This window comes from Podarcis filfolensis (genome assembly GCF_964270895.1).
Source record: "Podarcis filfolensis genome assembly, chromosome: 7".
Taxonomy (NCBI): Eukaryota; Metazoa; Chordata; class Lepidosauria; order Squamata; family Lacertidae; genus Podarcis; species Podarcis filfolensis.
The window spans coordinates 3,123,423-3,140,860 of NC_139603.1; the positions used below are offsets into that span (position 1 = coordinate 3,123,423).

General features: G+C 43.4%; 1 protein-coding gene and 1 long non-coding RNA gene across 8 annotated transcripts in view; both read left to right on the plus strand.

Moving 5' to 3' along the window:
• The window catches only part of LOC310767488, a 111,753-nt gene that overhangs the window by 58,292 nt on the left and 36,023 nt on the right, over positions 1-17,438 (plus strand). The gene's annotated exons all lie outside the window — the stretch shown is intronic.
• AFAP1 (actin filament associated protein 1) overlaps positions 435-17,438 on the plus strand; it is a 58,136-nt gene continuing 41,132 nt past the window's right edge. For 6 of the 7 annotated variants that reach the window (XR_014550915.1, XR_014550916.1, XR_014550917.1 and 3 more), the window contains exons 1-3: positions 484-575; positions 11,595-11,723; positions 12,927-13,024. Coding sequence is in view for 4 of the 7 variants with exons in the window: in XM_083624453.1 (XP_083480579.1) it covers positions 11,597-11,723; positions 12,927-13,024 (225 nt within the window). In the remaining 3 variants the exon portion in view is untranslated. Of the gene's footprint in view, positions 576-11,594; positions 11,724-12,926; positions 13,025-17,438 lie in introns of all 7 variants that reach the window. The other variant, XM_083624454.1, reaches the window with a different exon arrangement.

Genomic DNA, 17,438 nt, shown 5'->3' on the forward strand with positions numbered 1-17,438 from the left:
AACTTGAATGGCCCGGCCATGATTTATTTCGGCTTCTCCCAACGGGGCCACGAAGGATCAGAAAAGCTGAAGAAGAGACCCGTCCGAGGAGGAGGCGGGAGACCCCCGGACCCGCCGAGGAGGGGAATCCGCCGCCCTTCCCTCCAGAGCTTCGCCTTTCGCCCCGGCCAAGTCGCGCCCAGGGGGCTTGGCGGGGCCCTGCGTGGCTTCAGGCGGAGCCCCAGGAGCCGCTTCCCGGCCTGGAGGGCAGGCTGCGCGCCGGACCCCGCCGCTCTCGGGCTGCCTTCCGCGGCCAGCAGAGGGAGGCCTCCGGCTTCTAACGCGGCGGAACCGGGGCGTCCCGGGCGCCCCCTCCCTCCTTTGTTCTCTGGGCCCCGCCTCCCCCTCTCCCCCAGCTCGCCCATTGGCTCGTGCCGCCGCCACTCGGGTGGGGGCCCGCTTTGGCCCCGCTCCCCGGCCGAGAGAGAGAGCGGGAGCGCGCGGGGCGGGGCTGGGCTGGGCGGCCGAGCGGGCGTCTCCTTCCCTGCGCTGCTTCGGCCGCGTCTGCAGCCGCCGCGGGACCAGGCGGGCGACCGGTAAGGCGGGCGGGCGGGCGGGGGGGCTCGCCAGCGAGGCGGAGGAGGGAGCCCGGCGCGCCCCGAGCGCGGAGACAAAAGGCGGCCTCGGGGAGCCCCGGCCGCTCCCTCCCTCCCTCCCTCCCTCGCCGGCTGCCGCCAGGCCGGAGCGCGCTCGGGGGCTGCGCGCGGGAGGGAGGCCAGCCCTGCCCAGACGCCGTCTCTCCGCCGGGCAGAAGCTGCCTGCGCGCTCCTGGCTCCCTGCGCCGCGGCGGCGCCTCGGAGGATGGCGGGGGCGGCGGGGCTGCCGGGCGAGGGGCAGATGCTGATGCCCTCGGGGGAATTCCTGTCAGAGGGAGCGAGGCAGAGGCGGAGGGTGACGGGGCCCGTTCCCCGGGGGCCGCGGCTGCCTGGAAAGGCTCTGGAGGAGCCCGCCCGCCTGCCTGCCTTGCGCTCAGGGGAACTCTCCAAAATCCGGCCAAAGTTAGTTGTGAGTGGCAACACCCGTTGGAGGCCGTGGAATGGGACTGAGCGAAGTCGCGCAGAGTTAAGCGGATATCCTGTGCATATCTGCCTAGAAGCAAGTCTGTGTATTCAGTTGGGCTTACTCCCAGGTAAAGGTGCGTAAGGTTGCCCATTGTGTGTGTTTGGCTCCTGGTGACTTCGGGCAAGGAGACTGAAAAGTGCAACCCCGAGTAAGTAGCACTCGTGTCTCCCTCAAGGATCAAATGACTTTAGCATATCTAAATAGGTTCTTGCCTGGCGCTGAGGGGAGTTGCTTCCAGGTGACCAGGGATACGTTTATTATTATTAGTTTGCATTTTATTCTTCCTAAATTAGCCTGTCAGTATGCTACAAATTGCTAACATACATATTTGTAAGCAGGTTAGTAAAAATCTTTGAGGTAGCAACTTTTGTGGACTTTTGTAGCAGCAGGATGCTACCAAACACATTGTTATTAAAGCCTGATAAAAATCTGACCACCTGTCTAAAGGAATAGTTAAGCTACACTGCCGAATGTGTCAGGTTAGTTCCAATTAATAAATTTGTGAGGATTAAGGAAAGCATATAATTGAATAATGGATATGAAAATAATTGCCATCCTTAAAAGTATATTAGAGTAAGAAATGCAGAGCAATTGTCATTCTTACAATTTATTTTTCATTCTTTGAGAAATTGTTTTAATTTCTACTCTCAAGTTTTCCATTTAAAAATACAAAATTATAGCTACAGAAAAATCTGTAGAAAAATATGCTTCAAACTGAGAGGACATGATGAAGTAGAATGTCCCTAGATATATTTCACCCATATTTTATATTTCTAAAAGTTCAAACAGTGGTTCCACTTTCCACAGAATACGCCTGGTTTCTTTCTTCACTTTAAATATTGGCATGTAAGTGCCACTGTCAGCAGAGTATTCCATACTTAGATATTTTTCATATGCTTCCTTCTTAGATGCCATCTCCCTGTAATTAACAGATTAGTTAATGGGTCCCTTCATCATACAGTTAAAAATATATTCCAGCAAACTGTCATGAGGACATAATGATCTCTAGCTTCATTTATTTTTTATTGCATACAGTATTTCCAAAAGAAGGAAAAGAAACATTTTTTTTGTGGACGGCACCGAAAAAAATGCCATGCTTGAGCTTCTTTTTTTATTTATTTGGCTCTGGGTTTCCTCCTTCACATTGGAAAATTAATTTTAGTTCTCCCATGTTAATTCAATAATTTTGTTCTCCATATAAGTATAAAAAATGACAGAAAAAGCATAACACATACTCTAATTCTGTTGAGCCAATCGTTAAGATTCAAAACTTTACATACTGTGACTCTGGTTCCCTAACTCCTTAATCCAACAACATATTTTAATTCTGATGATTTCCAGGAATATGAGCCTGAGTTTTGGGTAGCTGTAATGTTTGGCTTTAGCATCTTAAAAGGAAGTCAGTGTCTTAGCAGTCATAAGGAACTGTAGAAAAATGGAGACTGATTTTCAGGTTCAGCTCTGGTCCAGTCCAGGCTAAGACATATTTAAAAACAATTATGCTAAATTTGGGACCCATAGACTCATAGGATTTGCAAGAAAGTTATTCTTCCATTGAAGTGAAGTCCACTTAAGGACTACTTTGCTGAGATATTTTAGTAGCCAACCAGAGTACCCAAATGGGATTGATATCCTGTTCACTCAACTCCCTGAGCTCTTGTAACCATAAGTGAAATCTGAAAGTTAATTGTAAGATTGTCCAGTAGAAAGATGCCAGAAGAAGACACATTGCCACACAAACTTAAAATGATGGCCATCAGTCCTTGTTATTAACAATACAGGTCAAGTCCTCAAAGTTTGACCCGCATCTGCAAATGTGCTCGCTATTGGCAATCATACTTTTTAATCTGGCAAGTGCTCCCAATCTGCTCTGGAACCTAGAGGAGGGCAGGGTTCCTTCCCATCCTCTCACTGAACCCTAAAAACACTTGGAAAACAATGGGGCATCTTTGTGCTTTCCAAGCGTCTCTGAACTCAGCACAAGCTCAAAGAGAAACTGCACCCTTCTTTGGGCTCCAAAGAAAGGCAGAGGCTCTCCCTGACTCCCAGTGACCCTCTTTTCTTCTGCAGGGTCCTGCCCTAAAATGGAAAATATCATGGCCTGTAGGCCAAAGAAGCCAATTGCGCAACACTTAGCAGAGTTAATTTCAGGTATAACTTGGCCTGGATTTAACCAGAGCAGAAAATCTGCTCAGAGATGGGAAGAAGTTCCACTGGTTCTCAAAGGGTTTGGAATGCTCCCAAATGCGCTGTTACCGGTTTATTAGACCACATGTCAGGAACTGTCAGCCCAGGGGGTGCATTCTGCCCCTGATCTCTTTTGATGCCTCCTGGTTGCCATGTTCTTCCATCTCATCAGAGTCCCTTCCTACCAGTTTCCTGCTCCTTTTTCTGGTCTTTTAAAAATGTGTTTCCCCTCTTTCTGTGAGGTTGGAGAAGGCACAGAATTTTACTTGATTAAAATATAATTTATGCTTGGTTTTATTTTATTTATTTTTGGTTGTATGGTTTAGGGCAAAGCTGTGTTTTCCCCAGGTGACTGAGAACAAATTGGTAGCTTTTTGTGATTTGTGCATCTGTATAGAAATTACTTTCATGTACTTTGTTAGAGGACACGGGTGGCGCTGTGGGTTAAACCACTGAGCCTAGGGCTTGCCAATCAGAAGGTCGGCGGTTCGAATCCCCGTGATGGGATGAGATCCCGTTGCTTGGTCTCTGCTCCTGCCCACCTAGCAGTTCAAAAGCACATCAAAGTGCAAGTAGATAAATAGGTACCGCTCTGGCAGGAAGATAAACGGTGTTTCTGTGCGCTGCTCTGGTTCGCCAGAAGCGGCTTAGTCATGCTGGCCACGTGACCTGGAAGCTGTACGCCGGCTCCCTCGGCCAATAAAGTGAGATGAGCGCTGCAACCCCAGAGTCGGTCACGACTGGACCTAATGGTCAGGGGTCCCTTTACCTTTACCTTTACTTTGTTAGAACCATAGCTATATTTGTCTGCTTTAAAAAATATATTAAAAAATCCTCTGTATACTTAATTTGAGACCAATCCTATTAAAATTGGCAGGGCTTGCTTTTGAGAAGAATTGAGAATTTTAATTTGAGGTAGTCTTTCTGAAAATTTTAGGGTGGTTTTTATACCAAATTAAATAATTCCATCATTAATCTGCTCTGCATCTCCTGTATGATGCATTGCCTCAAGAATGACCAATTGTCATTTTTATTCCAGATTCAAGTTCAGTTCTCCACGTTCCCATATCAGTTTGCAACTTAAAAAATCATTGTGAAAGTTTTCCAACATTTTATTGCCAGTCTCCTAATATTTGCATGTAATTTTGTTTGATTTACACATTTTTGCAAATATAATGCATTTTGATATGCTATTTTAACTAATATATGTGTATCCTTATGCACATTTTTATATGCATCATTTGGACGGAGAACAGCATCACAAAATTTGGAGAAGTGCAGATTTAGAAGGCTAGCAGTCTTTGGGTTTACATATTAGGCAGGTTCGCATTAAGATCCAAACTGAATTTCTCAATAAGTTAGTTGGGTATGACCCATTATCTTTTCCTTTAGGCAGAGGATTGAGCAGAGGACCAGCAGCTAAGAGCTGCAGAACAGGGGGATCAAAGAAGAAAAGCATTTTAGTTGAGCAATTTCCTCTAAATCGGAGATGACTAATACTCTTGGAGTGAGGGCCAAATTTGTCCTTGGCTAACTCCAGGGACCTCATGCTAGTGGTGGGGCTTTGCAAAAGTGGGTGTGGCCATAAGCTCACGTATGTGCAAGCATGGGCAGACAAGGATGTGCAAGCATGGGCAGACAAGCACAAAAGGCACCCACCCACCTCTCTAATCGATCTGATGACCAGAGTCGAGGCAATTTACATCCCTATCAGTGTGCTGGGCTCTATCTCTGCTCACTGCAATATCTATTTTAGTTCTTCATTTCTTTATTTTGCCTGTGTCACCAAAATCTGTAGGGTCTGAGGGGCAGAAAAAAATTATTGGGAAGTTCAGATCAGGACCCCAAACTGGGGTTAGTCTCCCCTTCTCTAAATTATTTAATTCCCTAACCTGCATGTAAAACTTGATAACTTCTCTGTTTGACTTTGATTTGACCTGGCTGTTTTGGTAAGCAAAATTTGACTTTGGTTTAAACTGTAACTTGCTAATATCTGGAAAAGGCTGTAGTTATATATGACCATCTTATTGATAACATTGCTACTACCAGGGGAATTTAGGAATGCAACCTTATCTGTCTATTCAAATTAATGTCATTAACTCTTACGTCCACAATATATTTTGAAGACGCATTTGGAAGCAACAAGATTCCAAGGTCTGAAAACAATAAACGGGTTAATGACAAATATGCTAAATATTGCTTAATCTAAGGGAGGTAATATATTTTCATGCTTTTAAATAACTTTACGTGGTCTATTGCCTTTCAAAGGTGTTTTGGGACTGAAGTATGGAGCACAGTGGACCCAAAATTTGTTTTTTTGAGGTCTGCTACAGTTAGGTCTTCATACATAGGAAGTGGTGTTGGGGACTGAAGTAGGCTTTTGGACAATGACCTCCTGAGTGTGTAGCACATTTGCTTCAATATTGGTTGTAGTTGCATTTCATAAGGTGGCAGTTGTTTGTTAACCAAGTAGTTCTCTTTGAAGCTACTTGCGAAACCCACAGACAACAATTGGATCTTAGAGAATGAAAGCTACTCCCAGATGATTTGAGGGCTGATGATGATAATAGAGCTAGGAAATGAATGAAGCACAGATTAAAAGGAGGATGTGGAATGAATTATAACCTGCACTTTTTTTTTTGCTGGTGTTGCCTTTTAAAATCAACTCTTATTTTAGAATCTTGAATGTATGATTTACATCTAGCTCCTTGACAGATGCTTGCACAGCTGTTAACTTCCAGACTATGTGAACCGCCCTGGGACCTCTTGAGTATAGAGCAGTATAATAATAATAATAATAATAATAATAATAATAATAATAATAATAATAAAAAAATATATGTCAGTGACCTCTTTGGAAGGAATGCACAAGGTGGTACGGGTTGGCAGTCATTCAAATTGTGATATGGTTGGCCGGTTTACTCACTGTGAAAGAATGGTCATGGCCTTGACAAAAAGAATCATAGAACAGTAGGGACCCTGAGGATCATCTAGTCCAACCCTCTGCAATGCAGCTGTTCCATATGGGGATAGAACTTGCAACTCTGGTATTATTACCACCATGCTCTAAACCAACTGAGCTATGCAATTTTCTTAGTGTCCCCTTTCTCTGGAATGGACAATTCATCTGCATGAATAGGGGCTTGGACCTGTACACCACAAGGTGTGTTTATATGTGTGTGCGGTTTTTGGGAAATGAATGGGTAGAAGAACATAAGAGCAGCCTGCTGGATCAGGGCAGTGGCCCACCTGGTCCAGCATCTTGCTCTCACAGTGGCTAGCCAGATGCCTCTGGGAAACCCGCAAGCAGGATTTGAGCACCAGAATACTCTCCCTTCCTGTGGTTTCCAGCAACTGGGGTTCAGAAGCAGGCAGAGAGAGACAGTTTAGTAGGGGTTAGCTGAACCTGAGTGCCACTTTAGAGCAGTGTTTCACAACCTTGGGTTTCTAGCTGGTTTTGGACTACAACTCCCATCATCCCTAGCCAGCAAGACCAGTGGTCAGGGATGATGGGAACTGTAGTCTGAAAACAGTTGGGGACCCAAGGTTGGGAAACACTGCTTTAGAGCAGCCTGCCATAGCTGTTCTCTAGGAGTTGGATTGATTCTCTCTGCTTATAGGACCACTTTGCTTATACAGTATATTTGTAAATTAAAGAAATATTGTAAGAATGCCCTAAATCCCCAGCATAGGTGCTGACTCCTAGGGGCCAAAGCAGTTTCGGCCCCCATAATATTTTTTGGGGGGAGTGGGCCTCTCAGTATTCAAAGGATGTGTCTGGCGCTTCTGATCATCTGGATGAACTGGTGTGTCTGATCTTCAGTGCTTTCTCATTCAAAGGAATTTTAACCTTGTAGTGCTGTCTTGGAGCACCTCACCACTTGGAAATATGTGTGCTATGTACTAATATGATGGCTGACAACAAGCAGCTGAGGATAATGGTGCACTATTTTGTTAATGGTGTGCTCTCTCTAGGGAAAGATTTGTCAGCGACTCTTGCCAGAATCATTCTTACCTTGAGAGTGTGTTACTTTGATAAGTTCGGAACATGTAAAGAGGAATTGATTGCAATTGTTGCCCATAAAATCAGACTAAAATTTACTGATATGTTTCCTTCTGTTGTAAATAAAAATATGCCCTTTTCCCTTATGGGGTATCCAAGAGCCCATATAGAGTCCTTACATAGGTTCCCTATTGGTAGGAGAAAATAACAGAGGCCAACCAGAGAATATTTGAGAAGCAAAGCAGCTAGTAAGCTTGATCTTTATTGATCTGTTGCAACAGGGTACTCCCCTCACACGCAGGAGAGGAAGAGGACCACTCAAAAATGCTGTGCAAGGGCTTATAAAGACTTTTGAAATTCCCATCCTCTAGATCAAGACCACCCCCAGAAACATTATGCATTCATCACAGAAGGGGTGTAACCTAAGACCACCCCTCAGATAAGGCGGTCTAAAACAGAACATTTGCATGTTGTTTTCTCCTGTCGCTTTGTTTATTTCCTGTCTGGCAGGTCACTTGATTGGATTTCTTGGGGAGCCTGGGCAGTCTTTTGTAATGATAAGGCTCACACCCTTATTCAAACACAGATTAAGACAGGATTTGTGAAGGAAGAGACAATGGGGAGGCTTTTCCATTTTGACCATGCAGAGAAACATTTACTCAGTTTAGGAATCAAAATGGTTCCAGGTTGGCTTTCCTGTGCTGATCTATGTACGTGTGGTTATGAACGTTGCCATATATCTAAGACCATAAAATTCCTATCACACTACCAAGGTGAGCCGTTGGTTGGTTGGTTTGGTCTGCCATGCTTTCTCCTGGATTCTGTGGTTATAAAAAAGTAAATGAAACTGGAGTCATACCAAGGGGGAGCCTAGCAGGCTGGTGCTGAGTAACTGCATCTCCTTGAAAAAGCTGCCACCTTGATCTGGGGACCAGTTCACACTTAAATGTAAGCAGTTGTGCCCTTCCCCAGACATAGGTGTGTTTTGGGAAACACTGGGATCTTCCCTCTTAAGGTGGTAGACTCGTCAATTGACTGGTGAAATGCTGACAATTGACTTTGTTATTTGGCTGTTGTTCACTGTGTACATGACAGCTTAACTTTTTATTGATTGTGAATAGCACTAGAAAGAACGATATTTCCACATTTTTGTTGTGGTGGAGATGGGGTGTATATGCTCGTTTTGATCACTTCTGGCAAACTGATGCCTGATGTAATGTTTCTTTTAGAGACTTGTAGTCTCTCTAAGCTACGCCCCTCTGCATTTGGCATATAGCTGCTCAACTTTCTCCAATTAGGTGTGGTTCTCGTGTTTTGGAGTGTTAAGTCAGAGAAACTCCTGGCATCTGAACTTCATTTGTGGAGAAGTAGTGCAGAAAAGGAACAAAGAGGTATAATGGCATATGGCATTTCAAACAATTTGCAGAATTGTAAACGTTTCGCCTGTGTTCTGCTGGATTACTTGGCTAACAAGATCCAACATACTGTCTTTTGAAAACTTGGAACGTTTTGCTATGGTACCGAAAGACACCCAAAAAAGTGATGTGAACAGAATTATGTTTTACTCTGGTTACTGTGTCAACTTCAAACTTATGTATGTTGTTTACAATTAAAAGATTGAAAGCATAAGATAAAAGAATACAACATGGAAGTTGAATCACAACAGAATAAAACCAGCAACAGTGTAATGTGAATTATCTCTGAGCATTGATATACCACACTGAAATTTATTTATGACATAGTTCTCTCTTGGAAGTTCAAATACCTAATCCATACCCTCCCTCGTGTTAATGGAGGATGGGGTGGGGAGAGGATTATGAAATACATTGTAATGTGATATCTGAAGCAAGACCTCTGTAAGATTTGCCTCTACCAGTCATTTGTGTGTGTCACAGCTGTTTTCTACAGACAGTTGGCAGCTGCACACTCAGACAGACAGGCCATGCCAAGTCCCATAGTGACCATTTTCAGCCATATGTTGATGAAGGCTTGATAACGTTGATGGTAATGGGGAGACTTAATGAAGGATTTTCCTTTTTCCTCCTTTGCCAAGAAACATGCCCCCCAGCAAAAAAAAAAAAAAAACCACACCTTTCAGTTACACTTCTAAATATTTAAGAGGGAACTCAAATGTGTAATTCTTTGTGGAGGGCTAAGGATAAAATCAAATGAAAAGTGCTACCAGGAATTTCAGGTTGACAAAATGAAATGGCAAATAAAGTCTTCTGGCTCCTTATTCGCAAAGGATTCTGTTAGTGCAGAAGTAATTGAAATCACATAAAAGTTAGAAATGTGTGTTTGTTTGCAGTGTTTAATAATTCAGTGTGGTGGTTTTTAAGGAAGACAGATGGCAGCAATAGCTTCTTAATTCTGATATGAGCCTTATTAATTTTCAAGTGAGCAACAGAAGCAGCTGGCAAGATGAGAAAATCCATCCCCGTTGTAGTGTGGTTAGTGGTTGTCATTGCCTGAGCCAGAGGACTCAGCTGGGTGCAGCCCTGATGGCCAACTAATGAGAGTCTCATTGTAGGACAAACATTCCTCCTGCCTTTGAAATGGTATGGGGATAGGCATATCAGCGTATTTATCCATATTTTGTTTACACTTAACATTTAATATGCAGCAGATATGTACAGCTGCTCATAATGTGTGTCTCATAATTGGAAATGCATGCTCCATCTTCTCTTAACGCAAGAATTGTCTTGGTGGAAGAGACCAGAGCTCCTCCTCACTTAGCGTTCTGCTTCCAACACGGCCAGCCAAGAGGTTGTGGGAGCTCACAACCAGGGACTGGCTACTTCTCCATGAACATTGGGAGGGAGGTTATTGGTTTGTTTTGTTTATTCTGTATTTTTATGCTGTGAACCACCCTAAGATACTCAGATGATGGGCATAAAAAAATGAAATATAAACATTTCTAATTCCTTTAAAAGCAATCTAGGTTTGTGGCCATGATTAATAGTTATCCAGGTGCTTGTACACTTACATCTAAGTGTTCATATACAAAATTTTGTTTCTGAGAACATCTGAACCAGCCAACCAAATTAATCTTTACATTCATTTTTTTATAGTCTTGTTGAAAGTTAGGCTTGTTCATTATGGGAGGGCTGCCCCATTTGTGTCTCTGCCCTCATTGTATCCTTTTTTTGACTTTTCATAGAAGAAATGTGCTGCCAGATCAAGGGTGAGGATGGATATATACCACCTGGGAATTGACCTTCCCCTGTGATCTCTCAGTTGTGCTGCTTTCCCCTAGGCAACATAACAACATCTTCAATAACTGTATCTAATTAAACCTTGCTTCTCAGAAAGTTACCTGGTTATCTTTATGGATAGCCTTAAATAAAGGGTGATGTAGTTTGATAAATAAATCTAGCAGTTGATTTTTCCATGGCATCAGAAATTTTATGGTCGATAAATCTGTTTTGCTTTCTCCTAGAGAACAGACAATATTAACTCTGTGCTATACTGTCAGTACATGAAAGATTTGTTCTAATCTATTAAGGCTCCCTGCATTCCATCGCCTGGATCATCTTAGCTGCTCTGCTTCTTTTTTTCTGTGCCTTTGCATATGAAGGGCAGGTTCAAATTTTACTATAAAGCTCAAAGCTCTTCCTCATGGTGCCTCAGACATCTAAAAGCTGTTTACATCACACATTTACCCAAATATGTGCAGTGTCCTATTTCACCACCATCATCTGGCAGTGTAGGGCACTTTAAACCCATCCCACCCCTTGGCTTCCACATGTTAATGTTTGTAGATGAGCATCAATAAATGGAAGAATGTGCTCTAGTCTAATGAGGGAGTAGGTAATGCTTGAACTGGCTTTGCTGCAAACTGTTTATCCCTCTGTCCAAGGGATGAGCACTTCCTGAATCTTCAAAGATCACTCATTTTCCTGACAGTAGTCTAGAGGCCAGAAGTATGTTGTGCCAAATAAACAGACTGTCATTGGAGGTGGACTATAAATGCAGAAATGTGAAAAATGGCATCAAGCGAAGGGTTAGATGAAATTGGTTTGGGTGGTGGATTTACCAGTTGGCCATCTTACCCTTAGCCATAGAAGTCTAAGTGTGCTTTCCCTTCAGTTGCCTGTCACTGGAATGCCTTGGTATAAATGCCATTCCTACCTAAGGGGGAACTGTTGTTCAAATGGTCTCAAAGAACAATAGACAGGAAGCTGCTATGTACAATTTAAACCACTACCAGCAGCTTCCTTTTACAGTTCTGCTAGGCTGCCTGTTCTAAATGTCATTTTTACGCTTATTTTCATTATATGAAATTGTTTTTATTTTGTTTCAGCCATGGAAGAATTAATAGTTGAACTACAGCTGTTTCTTCAGCTTCTGGACCATGAATACTTAACAACCACAGTCAGGGAGAAAAAGGCAGTTTTGAGTAACATTCTTCTGAGGATACAATCATCAAAAGGTTAATGCCAGGTTTATGTTATTAGCATATGGTATGGGGTGAGGTAAGACTGTGTTTAACCCAGAGCACTAGGAAAACAAAACCTCACCCAGTTCCCCCCTCCTCATCTTGTTGCAGTCTGGCTTACAGGTTCTGCACCCGAGTAGAACAGCATTTCCAAGTGGCCAATCTTGCAGGGGTGAACCTTCTGGCGGTTCCCTCGATGCGAGAAGTGAGGTTACAGGGAACCAGGCAGAGGGCCTTCTTGGTAGTGGTGCCTGCCCTGTGGAACACCCTCCCAGAAGATGTTAAGGCAATAAACAACTACCTTACTTTTAAAAGGCATCTGAAGGCAGCCCTGTTTAGGGAAGTTTTTAATGTTTGATGCTGTATTGTGTTTTTAATATTCAGATGGAAGCCGCCCAGAGTGGCTGGGAAACCCAGCCAGTTGGGTGGGGTATAAATAATATATTAGTATTAGTATTAGTATTTATTAGTTTTAGTATTATTTTATTTACTTATTTATGCTGAGGGCAAGGAGTATGGTCAAATTGGGCACAAACAGTGCATGCCTCTAACAGGGAACAAGGGTGTTTCATGGAGTTGGGGAGAGGAAGGAGGAGGGTTAACTCTTCTTTGCACAGCAATTAGGCTTGAAAGCAGCTTCTCATTCAGCCCAATGAAAGGCTGTTTTCAAGTCTCATTTCCCTGTGTGTGAGGGACTTCTTTTTTAAGGGGTGGTGGTGTCACAGGGCATGGAGAGTGGAGGGTTGACCACTTACTTTCTGACCCTTCTAAAACTGCCACCCCATGGCATTTTGTCTTGAAAACAGCCATTGGTTTCAGTTAAAGGCTGTTTTCAAGGGAGGAGGGGGTCTTTGCACTGGACAGGCCACAACACTCACTAGTGCCCCATTCCCAGAGGAAAGATTTGCATCATTCTCTTCATGCCTCAAGTGGGGGCAAGAGTGCCTTCCCATTCTTTTCTTTGCAGCTTCAAGGATGTTCCCTCATGATAAACTTTAGTGGCTTCTTAAAGTAAGGATTCTTAACTCCCCTCTTGTTTTTATTTTCATTTAGCAAGTCACTGCCCTTGTAATGTGTTATTCCTTCTCTCCCACCCCATGTCCTATGTGTAAGCATTGAGTTGATGCCATGGTAAGCATCACCGACTCCATTAATTAATACCAATTTCACATAGTCTTTTCCCCATCCTCACATTAGATTTTGAAATAAAAGAAAATGCACAGAAACAAGAGGTTACCAGTAACTTACCTGCTCCTCCTCAGATGCCTCTGCCAGAGATTCCTCAGCAATGGCTGGTGAGTATATTCTAAGTGTTTGCTAATGAAGAGATCTTTCTCAATTTTATTTAATAGTACACCTTTGGAATTCATTTACCTATTTGTTTATTTGAATGTATAACCTGTTACCTCATATCTATTTAAAGTGTGAAAGCATATCCAGTAGGACGATTTGCCATACCTTTCTTGCCATACCATCTACTTGAAGAGCAATTTGACTTTCACTTTGAGCTAATACTGTCCTTAACAGATGATCCACCAGGTCTTCCTGTTCATACTTAAATATAATTGAAACAAATTTGCTTATTGACTATTCCCAGTGTTTCGTTTTCAATGAAGATACTACACCAAATTTTCACCCAATTTTAATTGATTTCCATATTTGATGCCTGCCAATTAATATTTTGCGATATTGGATAGCTGACATGTTAATCAGTCTCAGTTGTTTTCATACTTCTATCTTCAGGGAATAATTGCTCTATTGACATATGCCAAGGAATTTATCTGTGTTCTCCACAGAATCCCTGAACATTGTACAAGATGCTGCAGTGTGTTCTTGGGTCTTGTACTCACTTGGGTCTTGTAACACCAGACATTCCTGTGGTTGCACATTGCAGACCAAGTGCACAAGCTGTCTTTAATCTACTCCTCCAAAGAACTCAGGGTACCCTGGGACATAGTGTGAAAATCCCTCTTACAATGTAAATGACTATATTTTATGGCTTGAATGCAATAGAAGTAAATATTAGACAGTATTTGACAGCTAGCGTATAATTGTATTTAACTTACAGCATTTGATAGACTATATTTGTTAATATTTAGTTGTTATTTGATAACATAAGTTTATAATTAGTATTTTGACTGTTGATAATTTATTTATTTAGGATAATTAAAAACAAATACAAAAATACCACTAATTTCCCATTTTGACACAATGAACTAAATAGTGCATCTTCTTAGCACATTATGCATAAAAATCAGCTTCACAAATGGAAATATAATTCAACATTGTAAAACATAGCAAACTGCCAAACGAAAATCCTTTAAGGACTAGAAAATAGAATATTACAGATGAAAAGTGTAATTTCCACATTTTAAACAACAGGATCAACAATTGGGCAAAAGAAAAATCAAGTTGCTCTTCCCATCCACATATGCAAAAGCAGTCACAATCCAATTGCATTCCCAGCCCCCTATACAACAAAAACATAATTACTGCTAAAAATACATCACATTCTGTTCCACCCAAGCACATTCTATACATGAACAACACATTCACACTACTGAAACTCAAAAACACCCTAAACTAATATGCTCATTACTATTCTAGAACACTGTCAGATCACACTCTTGACACTATTCCCACAGTTCAGCTTCCCATCCTCAAACAACAACATACTCGCATGCCTACTCTGTGAGACCCAGACAAACCTGGACAAATACTGACATACAAGCAATAATCCATAAACATCCCATGAGCAAAGCATTCATACCAGGCAATTGCCCTCTCCATCTCTCACTCTGCAGGGGCAGGTGGGCAGAATCTCCAGTAGTTCTGAAGGTTATAGAAACTACTTCCTCCAACTTTCTCACAAACCGTGCAATGACACTTCAGCATCTTCCTCACACTACACCAAGAAAAATAATTCTGTAAACATGATGCCTCATATAAATACCCCTCCCTTCATCTCTCACCTAAGGGACCAAAGCTATCCTAATATCAGGCTGTCTGCATTCTCCACCTTAAAGAAAAAACACATTCTAGCCCACTAATAATGTTTATATGCTGCCAGAGAAATATCTGTTCAATCCTATAACTAATAGTGAAATTCTTCCAGGTATGGCTGAAGAGAATTAATCCACACCACATATTGTTTCAGGTCCCACTTGCTTTCTTCCAATTCCCAGCATGAGTAATTTTTACTTGTATTTGTTCATTCTACCACAGCTGTTATAATAGCAACATGATAATGTTTAGGGATCTCCATCCCTCCTTCTAATGACTTTCTCAACTCAGTGATTTTATTATTCCCAATCAGTCTCTTCAACTTGGTTGAACCTGCATTTTTATGGAAAGCATCTGACTCATCTAGGCACATTTTGCTATGGACCATCTTTGTAAATGCTGCCACATCTTAGCCCTAGGCCCATGTGATATTTTAACTGTTGGGCAAGTACTTTGATAACTTTATTCTTGAATATTTAACATCTCTGTCTTTCCATTTAGAATTACAAACATTTGTGTTATTGTTTTAAACGATTACCTGTTGCTTAGTTTTGCTTGATTTACATTACAACCAGCAGATTTGCTGAATTTGTCAGGCCATGCCATCCTTTGGCCCTGGGAGTGTATTGTGTGGGGCTAAGTCCTTTCTGGTAGGTCCCCAAACCAGGGGGTGAATGATGCCAGCCCTGGAGGTGGCATAGTCTGGTCCCTTTTATTTCCCTTCCATTGTTTTCAATAGAAGGCAAATAGTTAAAGTGGGGGAAAGGAAAAGGGTGGAGGGACACAAGACCACTCCTCCACCCTGTTGACTAGGCTAGCAGGTCATTCAAGTATATTTGGTTCTCTTTCCTTCCTTACGAAACAGCCTTGCAGTAGCCAATAAATTCTCCACTGATACAGAGTCCATCATAATCACTCTCTCTACTTTGTTACACATCGTCTTGATGTGGAAGACTTTTGGGCGCAGTCCTGTGCTGCTAAGTAATTGGAAGAACACTCAGATCACATTTCCCTACCATAGAAGAAAAGGCAGCTTAGCTGAGTGGTCTGCTGTGATTATACAAAAGCTGCATTTGGATGTTTAAATTTCCATGCAGGATTCCTAAGTTGCAAGATCTGAACATAATATAAAACAACAACCACAACACCTTGATGTTTTCTTTTGGCCATTCAATGTGCTTCACTTTTGTGGAGCTGCCCTTGGGTCTGGTTCAGAAGCTCCAGATGGTGCAGGATGCCGCGGCCAGATTGATGATGGGAGTTTCTGGTTGAGAACATGTGACTGTGTTGTTAAAACAGCTGCATTAGCTGTCCCATCTGCTAATGAGCCACGTTTAAGGTTCTTGCATTGATTTACAAAGCCCTGAACAACTTGGGGCCAGGATACCTCAGGGACCGCCTGGACCCTTATATTCCAGCTCAGCCGCTGACATCATCTGCAAGAGAGTTTTTGGTCATTCCCAAAGCTGGTGAGGCTTGTTTGACAACAATGAGAAATTGAGCTTTAAGTGTCATCGGCCCAGTCCTGAGAAACACCCTGCCAACAGAGAGTCAGGGGTGCCTTCTGTGCCAACTTCTAAATGCCTGCTGAAAAGTTTTCTGTTGTGCCAGGCCTATGTAGGCATTTGGGAATACACCCCCCACAATAGTCTATTGATGCTTGGTTTTTGTTTTTTTGCTTTTAACTTGCTTTTAACTTTAACTTTTAACAGGGTGGCAACAAAACCGCCACCCTGCGAGATTTCTTCATCTCGCAGGGGGTCGACCTGGCTTGTGTGACGGAGACCTGGGTGCGCGAAGGGGATACTGCTACCTTACGAGAGATGGCGCCCCCGGGTTTCTCCGTCCTCCACCAGTCGCGGAATGTGGGCCGGGGGGGAGGGGTGGCATTATTAATCCGGGAAGATTGTTCTTTCAGGGCTCTACCATCGCCATTGATCCCCGGCATTGAATGTGTTGGCCTAGTGTGGGGCTCCGAGGTGAGCTTGGCTGTCTGGCTGGTGTACCGGCCACCTAGCACACCAGCAGCCACCCTGTCAGGCCTGCTGGAGGCGGTGGCCGGCTGGGCCTTGGAGTTCCCTAACCTATTGGTATTGGGGGACTTCAACATCCATGCTGATGCCACTCCCTCCTCACAGGCTCTGGACCTGGTGTCTTCCATGGCGACACTAGGGCTCTCCCAGTTTGTTTCGGGCCCCACACATCAAGCAGGCCACACGCTGGATTTGATCTTTGGCGTCGGTATAGATGTGATCATGTTTCCTTCAATGAAGGTGCCATGGTCTGATCACTACGCTCTGAAAGCCAGGATTGACGTTCCACCCCCACCCTGCTTAGGTGGCGAGCCGATTTGGGCTCGCCCGCAGAGGCTGATGGACCCTGATAGATTCCGTCAAGCCTTGCGGGACCTTTCTCCCCCTGGCGACTCATTGACTGAGCTTGTTGAGGGCTGGAATACCCAGCTCCTGGCAGCCATCAATGAGATCACACCTAAGCGCCCTCTGCGACCCCGCAGAAACCGGGCTCCCTGGTTTACCGAGGAGCTCCGGAAAATGAAGCGGGACCTCAGACGGCTAGAGCGGGTGTGGTGGGCTGCCCGTGACGGAGCTTCAAGAACATCTTATAGGGTTTTTATGAAAACCTATGAGATGGCAGTGAAGGCCGCTAAGAAGTCCTACTTCTCGGCCTCCATTGCATCCGCTAGCT